Source organism: Pteropus medius, unplaced genomic scaffold (assembly GCF_902729225.1).
Source record: "Pteropus medius unplaced genomic scaffold, Ma_sr-lr_union100, whole genome shotgun sequence".
In the NCBI taxonomy this organism is placed as follows: domain Eukaryota; kingdom Metazoa; phylum Chordata; class Mammalia; order Chiroptera; family Pteropodidae; genus Pteropus; species Pteropus medius.
The window spans coordinates 26408543-26421042 of NW_024351730.1; the positions used below are offsets into that span (position 1 = coordinate 26408543).

General features: G+C 32.4%; 1 protein-coding gene across 3 annotated transcripts in view; it reads left to right on the forward strand.

Annotated features, from left to right (window-relative positions):
- The window catches only part of BMP2K (BMP2 inducible kinase), a 113215-nt gene that overhangs the window by 58982 nt on the left and 41733 nt on the right, over positions 1-12500 (forward strand). For all 3 annotated transcript variants that reach the window (XM_039845537.1, XM_039845538.1, XM_039845539.1), the window contains exons 7-8: positions 1447-1579; positions 10668-10771. In XM_039845537.1, the coding sequence (XP_039701471.1) occupies positions 1447-1579; positions 10668-10771 (237 nt within the window). The remainder of the gene's footprint in view (positions 1-1446; positions 1580-10667; positions 10772-12500) is intronic.

Below are 12500 nucleotides of genomic sequence, written 5' to 3' on the forward strand. Positions count from 1 at the left end.
AAACTCCTGCAACATTTACTTTAACATAGACACATTATGAAAGATATGATTGACAAAATAAAACTGGGGCTAAAATGCAGATCTCTTTTTGCCTAGACTTTTTGGGTAGGAGAATGATGTATTAATGCAGATAATACACCATTAATAGTATTTTTTTAGTGTTGTTAAGGGAGCCTTATGCTCAATTTACTGCATACATACTGAAAATATCTTCCTTATTAGAACAAAGCTTCATAAATTTTTTAAGCCACATTGAACTGGTTATTTCTATTCAATCTTTACAGTTTTGTTAGTCATATAATAAATAACCCAGTAATGTCTTTGAATGAATATATTGAAATTTCTAGAGCCTTTAAAATTTTTTCAGTGGAAAACTGTTATAATATTGAAAATAATGTTTAGTAAATTAATATTGTTGAAATCACACAGTTGTTTCTGTGTATTGTGATCTTTATAGTAGCTACACTTAGTATATTTATTTATTAGTTGCATTTGCTAAGTTGATATGTGGAGAAGATTCAACAAAGGAAAGCTGATTTGCTATTGGATATTGGATAATTTTATACAATCTGCTTAGAATTAGAAATTCCCCTTATACTGTTAAAGCTTGTAGGCAACACTTCCTGTGACAACATAATGATTTCTTGAGCCTGAAAATCACATTTTATTACTGCTTTTCAGGTTAGAGCTGTTAGCAGTTTAGCGAGAAAATTATGTTTTGGTGTGTTTTGTCTTCATTGTCAGCAAGCAGATTGACTGGTGCTGTGATTTCTGTTAAGCTATGCAAGTAAGGCAGACAGAGCCCTTCTTTTTTGAATTTTAATATAGATTACCCAGATACAAATATGATTAGTATAATATAGAACAAAAATCATAAGATTACACACAGAAATAGAAGACTAACTTTTATAGTACGAAATAATGGCACGTACTTAGTGAATGGCCAGTAAAAAAGTATTGATAAATTTAACTGTGCTGGCTAACTCATATTTGGAATCCCAGGATTTTAAAACATGTTTTATAGTTAATTTTTAAAAAATGCTGCTAGAAGGAGCCTTGAGCTTACTTTGATGGTTATATGCTAATTATGTACTAAACATATTTTCCTTGTGTAAGAAATGAAAGAAATAATTTTCCAAAAGAGACTAACCACTTCTAATTTTAGTTACATCATTTATATCATTATCTAGAGTTTTATAACATTAATTCAGCCAAGTAGCCACAAATGTGGTAAAAAAAAAAAAATACAGAAATGATACAGTTAAATGTCTTCTTAAAATTTAAACACATAAATTTGTTTAAGAAGTAATTTGTGAACAGATTGATTCAGTATAGAAACATTAGGCATTTAAAAAATATTTAGTTTTCGATTTAGTGCTATTTTTATGTCTTCTGGTTAAGTTGATTACTTGATCTCTGATGATATTATGCTTCTTTGTTTTACAGGCACTGGGATGTTTACTGTATAAACTTTGTTTCTTCACTCTTCCTTTTGGTGAGAGTCAGGTTGCTATCTGTGATGGCAACTTCACCATCCCAGACAATTCTCGTTACTCCCATAACATACATTGCTTAATAAGTAAGTACTTGGAAAAATTTATGAAATAATTTTAAGACACTGTAATTAGAGCCTACTATTTACATCCTTTTACCTAAATCTAGTCTTTTAATTTCATTTATTATAATTTTATGTAGCTATAGTAAAAAAAAAAAAATTAAAAAGATATTTATGGACTTTTATAGACATGAAAACAGTGTAATTACTGATTAGTACATGGATATTTTTAAGTCCCTAGATAAGCTTTTGTAGAACACAGATTATGTAATTAAGGAAACTGGAATTTCTGGAAAAACTTACAGCATAACATTTAATTATTCAGTTTTTGTTCTTTTGAAATCCAAATATCCACATTTCTTGCTTCTTTGGATCAAAGTATTGCTAATTTTAGATCGTTGGCTTATTTAGCCACCCTTTTTAATATTCGTTCTTTACTGATTATAAAATGGTTCTCAGAAAGCAACCTTAGTATCAAAAGGGGTAGGCCTGTGGGCCCTTGATTCCAAAAGAGTACCTCACTTTTCCATCTGGCTTCCTCTAAGATATTTTTCTTCCTCTTTGATACTGTAATTTAATTTTTTACATATGTACATAGTAAAATTTCTGAAAGAGATGATTTGGGGGCAGGGGAAAGATCATCAAATAGATACTAAAATATATTAGGAAGCTGCAGTATTTAAACAGCACCTCTTAGCACTGTTTTAAAGTGTTTTTAGCATTTCTACTCTTTTTTTCTGCATTTTAAATATTCCTTGTCATAACCTCTAACCACAAAGATAAATGCAGTAGAAAAGAGGATCACTCTAAATATATTTGATGTTTTGTATGATAAAGATGACAGTTCACTTTAGTGGGGCAATTTATTAGCAATTTGTAGTCAAAAAAATCAGGCTGAATCTCTACCTTAAACTTTATGCTGAAATTTCAGATAAATCATAAGATAAAATTAAAAATAAAACACAAATGTACTCGAATAAAATAGGTGTGAATTTATTTATAACACTACAATGGGTAATCTATAAACTAGACATTAAATCTCAGGAATTAGAAAAGGTGAATCTATTTACATATAAATTTAAACCATTAAAAGTCCTCCCAAATCCATGAACCCCAGTTTAAAATCAAATGATCAGTTGGAAAAAAAAAATCTTACACATTTGACAAATGGGTAACTTTTCTCTCTTATAAGGCTCATGTAAATCAAAGAGAAAAGGGAAGCACTCCAAAAGAAAAATGGTCAACAGAAAATGGAGCTTAAAGGGCTACCTAACCTCACTTTGCAGAATTATTATGTAAAGCACACTTTTTATTTCTGTAATGTGGATTTGTTCAGTGTTAGAAATTGGAGAATTATGTCAGTTAAATACAGAAATTACATTGTCTTATGTGGGATAATAATAAATATGAGTGCCTGTACCTGGGGTTTTCTTCCCAGAGAGATTTACCACTCAGTTTTGTGTGGCTCTCTGCTAATGGTGACCCCTTGAATAGCAGCTCCTCTGGCCCATAGTTCTCCTTCACTAGTTGAGCACTTCTAGCCTTGTTTTCATATCCTTGTGCAGCTTCCAGCCAGGTTAAACTACCTGCCTGGGCAGTCTAAGTTGTCTTCCCAGATACCAGTTAATGTTTTGTAAGCACTCTGGTGACAAATTTGTATAGTTTTTCAGTGGTCTGTCACAAATCTATTTTTCCCATTAGCCCTGTTATTTTTAGCCCACCATTTTGCAGAATGTGGATTTTTTAAAAAGAGCAAACATGCTTTTTAGTGTATATTTGAATAAGCATTAGACTCTGTCACTGTCCAAAAATTAGGGCATCAAAAGCATGAAAGAACTAATTGGAATGCTCAAAGAATAAGTAGAGGAATTTACTTTGGCTGTTGCATGTTCTAGCTAACTGAAGTTTAACTTTTCATTGAAGCCCTTGTTGTAAGTCATTGTAACTGTGACACTGTTTTGTTCCTAAGTATAATGTTTTAATCACAATTGAACTGAGGATTTTATTGGAGATCTTGCAATATCTTAGAAACACTAATTATTCTCAGCGGATGATACTGTATGAGAGACTGAACAATATATACCCTTATTTGTGATTTAATTTGCTTAAAGTAATAAGATCTTATTTTGTTATGGTAGGTTTGGTGTTTTTTTTTTTTTCTTCTCTGTGTATGTGTGGTGTGTGAGTATGTGTTTGTGTGTCATGGCAAGGTGGAGAAGTTAAACACTTGATAACTTTTGGATAAAATTGGGCTTTAGTTAATTGAGACTTTACTGTGCAACATATACTTCCTTTATTTGTCAATAAATGTACAGATTTTAGTTTTTATGTGTGTCAGTATAAATTTGGTCATGTATTAATGTTTTTGAACTTATTTCTGAGAGCTAGGCAGAAATTTTTAAAAACATCTAATAAAAAGTATACAAGTAAATGTATTTATCTCCTCTCAAAGAATTTTTATGGACTTTACTTTTTAAATATTGTCTTCAGTAGTAAAAGCTTAAAGTAGAGATTTTTAAAACCAGAACATACTTATCTACAAAGTGTAATGTTTTTAGGAAACATTTAGATTATTTGCAGTTCTGTCCTTTATATTTTCACGTTACTTTGCCTGTTTCCTACCATCCTATTTAGGTTTTTCTTTCTGCTTTTATAATAAGTAATTAGTGATTTACATTTTTTTGAAGTAAATCCTACATTCACAAAACCAGGAATTGCCTAGTTGTGCTTATAGTTTTTGAAAGTGAAACTTTTTACTGCCAATTGTCTATGCAATGTAGTTGGTTCCACTTATTATTATAAGATAATATCTTTTTTGTATTGATAGTTTTACTAATTCTAGTTGCATCTATTTTATATGGTCAGGATGTTTGAAAATGAAGTAGCCATGCCTAATCTTTGTTAAAACTGTATGGTTTGCGGTTATGTAATATTTAAATATACTTTTGATTATCACTATTTGGTCAAGGGTAATAATTATTATTATCTTCTATCCATAAAGCTCTGTTTAGCTATTAATTTCATTATACTTTTCTGCAGACTTTTCTTACAATTAGCTGGGTCAGTTATTTAGAATTTTTCTTTTTCTGTTAACTTTTCCAGTAGACAAGCGATAGAGGTAGATTGGGGGATGAGGAGAGAAACACTTTCCATTTATGAATCTAAGCGTCGAAAAGGACTTAGAGACCATTTAGAGGAGAATGAGAAGCAAAACTAAAGGAATTGCTGAATAGTTACGATGAGTGAACACAAGGCTGGTTGGCTCACTTTTTTTTTTAGCTTCAGTTAGAGTGGTTAAGGAAGTACATGATGGAAATTAAGAACAAGGCCTCTGAAGCCAAAGGGCCACTACCACTTATTTGGTATAGAACATTGGGCACCTCCATTTAACTCAATCTCATTTCTAAAATGATCATATTAAGAGAATGTACTACTTAGAGTTATTGTGAAAATTGAATTATGAAAAGTGCTTCTTAGCATGTGTAAAGAGATGGCCTTTAATGCTATCATCATGACTGCTGTGATCACTACCACTACTGCTACTACTGGTATCTATTATAATTCTTCCAGAAGAATTCTTCTGGGTAAAGATCAGGGCATCTGCTGTCAGATACGCATTAGGATATACTTTCCCTGCAGAGATTTCTTTGGATAATTTGAAGCAGAACTTGGGTTTGCAGGTTAATTGTGGATCTCCCAAAGCTTTACCAATAAGTTATCATATATTCCAGAATATACCGTTAAATGTTACTAATTATTTTTCTCACCTCTTACTTTGTGCAGTGATGTAGTGGATCATAATGATCAGGAGGTGAACAGGAGGGAAAGCTTTGTGGGTTTTTTCGTTGGGTTTTTTGCTTTTGGTGCTCACTTATTGTTGCTTTACAGTTCTGTATCTTAGCTCTTAGCAGCTTATCTGTTTGGTTTAAATTTATTTATTTTATAATCGATATATAACATTTTGTTAATTCTAGGTATATAATATGATTTGATGTATGTGTATATTGTGAAATGACCACCACAGTGAGTCTAGTTAACATCCGTCACCTCACATAGTTACCCATTTTTTCCCTTATTTTGAGACCTTTTAAGATCTACTCTCTTAGCAGCTTTCATATGTACAGTACCGTATTGTTAACTGTAGTCACCATGCTGTACATTACATCCCCAGGACTATTTATTTTGTAACTGGAAGTTTGTATCTTCACTCACATTGCCCACATTCCAGCCCCCACCTCTGGCAACCACCAATCTGCTCTGTATCTATGAGTTTGGCTTTTTTTTTTTTTTTTTTAAACAGATCCCACATATAAATGTATTTGTCTTTCCTTTGTCTGACTTAGCATAATGCCCTCAGATCCATTCATGTTGTCTCGAATGGCAAGATTTCCTTCTTTCTAATGGCTGAGTAATAATAGTCTTTTCTCTCCCCCCACCCCGCCCCTTTCTCTCTCTCTCTTTCTGTGTATCACATTTTCTTTATCCATTCATCCTTTAATGGACATTTAGGTTGCTTCCATGTCTTGACCATTGTAAATAATGCTTCAGTGAACATGGGGGTGCAGATATCTTTTCTAGTTAGTGTTTCTGTTTCCTTCTAATACATAACCAGAAATAGAATTGATAGATTATATATTTGTTCTATTTTTAACTTTTTGAAGGGCTTCCATCCTGCTTAAGATAGGATTTCTTTGGAGGTTTTCAGTCAATGGCTCCGGGAGATGTAGAGAAAGGGCTCTGATCAATAACTTTTAGGAACAGCGACCAGAATTATCCCAAGTAAACTATGCCGGCATATTTATAGTGCCACTTAATGTTTTAGTTATGATTTGAACACATTTATTATGGCTATTAATTAGTAGTTTGCAGTAGTAGTCCACAGAATAAAGTATTTAAGACATATATACCTAACATGTAAGTTTCTTTAATAATCTCCATAGGTTAACAGATAAAAATAAGTTAATGCTTGATGTATTTGCAGTTGCAAAATTAGAGTGGGTGTTTCTCTTTTCAGGTAAATTACTTGTAATTGGACGTCTGTGGCAGAGAAAAAAATGTCTTTTTGGAAAGAAAAAATTAAATTTTAAGCAGGAACATTCTTTAGAGGCTTTAGATTTTCCCATTAAATTCGCCGAGCTGTTAGATTAAAGATGATGATTTAACTTTTACTTTGGCCCAGGCATGAATCCATCGTTCTGTGTAACTGAATGGGAACTCCTTTATTTAATTTTTGGCTTGAGCCCTTGATTAAACCATAATTTAACCTGGCCACTGCTGCAGCAGCAGCAGCTCCTTCAGCTGCTCTTTTTGTTGGAGCATGCATGGATGTTGTACTTTACTATGCAAAATTAGTACAAACGTAATTAATTCAACTGCCTTGGATAAGTGTTTTTTAATCAGATATGTCTTTGACATCAGTTGGAAATACTATGGTGGTTTAATCACATACCAGCTCTCATGCTGAGACTATTTTGTGTTCTCGGGTTGTATTAATATTTGCGTAAATAGAAAGATTCACCCAATTAAGAGCAACAAAGAAGTAGTCTTTTATCTATGTGGATAACTTTTTAAATGTTGATTTTATATTTGCAGTAGAATCAGGGACAGTGGAAATGGTCCCATGATGGTTCACATGATCATTTTAAGTTGAGTAAACAAGGATGTTTTCTAGCTTCTCTGCCTTTTTTTTTTAATTTAATCTCTTAGATAAACTGGACACAGGTGCTCCTTAATTTATTTGTTCCCCTCAAGAGCACATTTTTGTAGTTGATAACAGTTTTATTGTCATGAATTAGGGGTTAATAAATACTACAGTTGAGGTTCAATTGTGAGAGAAAAATGACTTTGGATCAACTACTTATAAAACTGAAGCTGTTGTTCTTTGTAGATAGGCCTCAATGTTTAGCTAGATTAGAGCTGATACTTTTGCACTTCAGATTCTGTCATTCAGTAGTCTAGGAGTATATTTTGCAACCCATTCTTTTGGATAGTTTAGGAAATTATGTCATTTAATTTAAATGCTTAAAGATGCCTTATTGAGTTTATTTCCTTTTTCTTTTTATTTTTCAATTAGAGTTGACATTCAATATAATTTTATATTAGTCCTTTTTCTTTTTTAATGGCTGATAATATCCAGTATAAAAATATTCGGAGATAAAAATGTAGCCATGTTTTTCTACTTATGGGTTTCAACCTCTTCATACTTTGAATTTAGAACCAAATCAGAGATGGGGTATGGGAGATTGTCAGGTAAAACTATAAACTGATAAAGTAGATTGCAGAATGAAATTTAGATATGATGCCAAGTGGGCCTTTTAATCTGTAGTCAGCCCCCAGGTTTATTTACACCCAGTCATAGGCAATGCTGGAAAACCTTAGACTTCTTCCACAGAAGTAGGCCACTTGCAAAACTTGGTTTTGCAGAGAACATATATGTCCTGAGGGCAAACTGTTCTGAAAGAAAAAGCAGAGATGGGCCTGTGTGGGTGCTTATTCCTTTTTAACCCCTAGTCTAACAATTAGATAAATTGCTGTCTTTCTGTTGGAGGGGAGTGAGTTATAGTAATAGAGGTCACTAGCACAATGGTTTTCAAACTGTTCACTTGCGATCCGCAGTAATGATCTGGCACGCACGTGTACGTGCATGCATGAAACATTTCACGAGACATTGCTTATACTTACCACATTAATGCATTCTGATGTATTTTGTTTTACTTATTAAAATAAATGCTAGACGTTTTAAACTGATTTTATGTTACATAAATGGGATCGGTACAGTTAGACAAACTGGCTCTTGCGAATGTATTCCCACATGGAAACATAAGCCAGGGGAGTTGGAGTTCCTTTTGTTTCCTTATAAGGTGATAGCATATCTCCCCACAGCCTGGCTACCTAATCATTAGAGGATGTTATGCTATGCTTAACTTGAGAGATAAAATTACCTGTACAGGTATTGGTTATAGAATATAAAATGTCAAATTTATTTATTACCTCCCAATGCTTCTCATCTATTGTGAAAGAAAAAAATGTGTAGAATTGCCTGAAGGATCATTTTCTTTCTGTCTAGCTACTTAAAGTTTTTCCTAGCTTAAACTAGTCCAGAGAGTATTTTCTCATACTGTTCTGTTCTCTACCCCTATAGAATTTGTTCTACTGAACTGCATTTAGGTGTTATGTCACTGGTCCACATGGAAGGAGGAGAGTGTAAGACATTACCCTGTGTCACTCATTGCAGTTCTTTACAGATAGTATTCACTCAGTGTGAGCCATCTTTAGAAAGACTCAAAGGAGAATTTACTCTTTGCTTTTGGTATCAGGAATAGTGCTTTTTCTTAGCACCTGTTTTATTTTTGTGTTAAAAACTGTGATTCATGTAATGGATCATGTTGCCCTATTTGTTGTCTACAGCTAGAAAGTAGAGACTAAATTTGCGGTCTACATTTATAAGACCAAATAATATGCAATTTCTTTACTGACATCCTGGTTTGTTGATGTTGTTGTTCTTTTAGCTGTTACTTTTCCATTAGTTTTAATATTGTCATATATTCAAAAAATTTTATAGTTTGTATTCTACTTCAAGTCCTTTATAGGAATAAATATGTATAACTAGTTATTCTTGAAATTAGATTTTAAAAGCCAAATAAACTGAATCGTTAGAAGAGAAAAATAGAATCTTAAGTTTGTGAGTTTGCTGGGGTTTTTTTGTAATTTCTTTGGTTTTAAAAATTATTTGAATAAGTATTGTTAAAATTCTATTAAAGTTTATCCCATGTCATGGACTGTTGTTACTTTTAAAACATTTAATATCTGTTGATATCAAAATAAAATATGGTTTTGGAGGATAAAATAAACCTTGTAGATTCCTCAAATCTTTTCCGAAATGAAGTTGAATATAAGCTAATAAATATTCTACTTAAATGTTTTTAGATATTTCCATCAAACAGTAGTGACAAAATGGTAAATCATTTCACAAGTTATGTATGTTAGCCTTTTTAAGTACATAAAATCAAGTTACATGTAGAATATTTTAAGAAACAGAGTTCATAATTTCTCAAATAAATTTTTGCTGTGTTTGTGCTGTCACTCGCCTAACAACTGTGTTTTTAAACAAAATAAGTTTATCATGCTGTTGGAGATGTATTATACATTGTTTAAAAATTACTTAAATTTGAAAGGAAGATTTGATTCATTTTGATTTATAATTTTAATTTAGCTGTTTATATAGTTTGATCTTTCTATGTAATTTATCAGCAAATTTCAGAATATTACCTAATTAAAGCTGTAAATCTTACATTTCAAATATGTTTAAAAAATGATTTGAAAATTGTAAGATCTTAAGAGTTAATCAGTGAATCAGAGTTAGAACATGGAGATGTCTTAACAAAATATGAATTTTGTAGTTATAGAATTGAGTATAAAACTTCTGAAATTGTAAATTAATAAGTCACTCAAGAAACAGATAAATGGTATTGGTCATTTTGGTTAGGAAAAAGGTCCAGGATTTCAAGCAATGCTGTAAAGTTAGTGTGAAATCTGTTCATAATAGAGCCATAAAATTCATCTCATACTTATGAACAGGTATGTGTAACATGTTAAATATAGAACTATACTGAATACTGTTAGCATCAGTATGGAAAGAAAGAATGTTTTTGGAAATCTATACTGTCAACCCTGTATTACTTTGTTAAATAGATTATAATGCACACAATTTAGTCTTTTCTCAATGATTCAAGGTCACTTAAAAATTAGTAGAGGTATTTTAGACAGTAATGAAATTAAGGACTCCTGCTATGGCCCTGGAACCATCATGAATGATTCCTTAGTGTTCACTAAAGTCACTTTTTGTTTTGTGTCACTTTCTCAGAAGAATATTCATATTCGTTAATGAATACTTCTGGTGCAGAGCTTTTCTGTGACTGATTCGTCTTTAGCTTGGGAGAATGCTTTAAGTTCATGTATAAATAACAATTTCTATGTTTTCTATAAACATCAACAAAATTGATTGGAATCATCACTGATCTTAGAATGGAAACATATATATAATCCTTTTAATGTGCTCCTAGATAGCTTCTGGGTTCCGTGAAACTTGCTAACATTTTATCTGTTCTTGTAGGGTTCATGCTTGAACCAGATCCAGAGCGTAGACCTGATATATTTCAAGTGTCCTATTTTGCATTTAAATTTGCCAAAAAGGATTGTCCAGTCTCCAATATCAATGTAAGTAGTTTCTTAAGTGAGATATGAATTTAAAATTCATTTTATTACATACAGATAAATGCGTGCACACACACACACACACACACACACACACACTTACTTTCAGAGTTACTTGTTTCATGACTGTTACATGACACATGGCCTAATAGTGTGTTTGTGTTAGTATTTTTGATATAAAGCCACAGCTGCCAAACTGCACTGAAGTGCCCTGGGGAGCTGCAGTAAACTTGGGGGCACTGCGTGATATTTTGCATGTTTGAAAGAAACACAATGACATCTGTCTGACACAGCACAAACAATAATTATTAAGTTGTTTGGGCAAAACTATTAAAAAAGAATAGGACTGTTAGATTTTTTTTGGTGGAGGGAGCTAGGGGTATCATGAAAAATTACTGAGACACTGAGCACTCTGTATACTGAGAAAGTTTGATTACTTTTGATGTGAAGAGCATAGGCATTGGAAACAGAGAGACCTGGGTTCAATTCTGTTTTTATCAGTAACTGATTTTGTATACAGTCATCCCACAGTATCAGCTAGAGATTGATTCCAAGACCCCGATCTGCCCCCCCACAGATATCAAAATCTGTAGATGCTCAAGTCCCTTGTATAATATGGCATAGTATGTGCATATAACCTATGCACATCTTCCTGTATACTTTAAATCATCTCTAGATTACATGTAATACCCACTACAATGCATTGTTTAAGGAATAATGACAAGAAAATAATGTCTGTACATGTTAGTACACATGCAACCACTGTAGGCCTAACTACATACAAGTCGGCAACAACATAACATTTTTTTCCAAATAACACTTCTGATCCAAGTTTCGTTGAACCCACGAATGTTAAACTTGCAGATATGGAGGGCCATATTGATTGAGAAGTTATTTAATGTTCTTTTTTTTTTCTGTAAAACAAATTATAAAGACTACAAATAATAAATGTAAAACCCAATACCTAGTCCATGGAAGGTGCTGAGTTGGTAATAGCTAATGTCATTCAAAGGCTTTGAATTATATTCAGTGTCTGCACGCTACTTAAGTACATCAACTTAACTGTATGGCATGTCTCTGCTAATTTTGAAGGTCCAGAATCATCACTAATTTCAAGCCATTCTCAACTTTGTAAAGATCATTCTTGCTTCACTTGTTCTTATAGGCTTTCCTTTGTATATCACATAATCCACCCCACTAAGAAAAAGAAGGAAGGAAGTTTTCTTTTTTGTTTTCTGAAGTCCTTACTATGTCAGTGTACTGTATTCTTTGCTGAAACTGAAAGCCATGCAGTTCTAACATTCTAGTAATGAAAGTAGCTATGACATTAGACTGTAGATTTTTAGCTTTTCATTCAGCAAATATTTATTGATACCTGCTATAAGCCAGACATTATATAGAGCATAAACAGAGGAGTAAAACCTCTGCTTTTGTGTTCTAGATTTTACAGGCAGTGTCATGAAAATTGTTTGCAATATGTAAACAACACTTTACCCATATGTTTGATGTTGGCTCCTTTTCTCAAAGTGTGAAAGTCATTGATTTACAAGTATAATATAATCCTTTTTTCTTAGCCAAAATTTACTCATTTGTAAAGTGGATGTAATGATATTTTTGTTTATTTTTGAAGGGTTTCTGTGGCACATGAATATGAAAGTAATATTTGTGTAACACGCAGTGATATTTGCAGATTAGATCTGGCAGATATAGATATATGTGGATAATTTGTAGG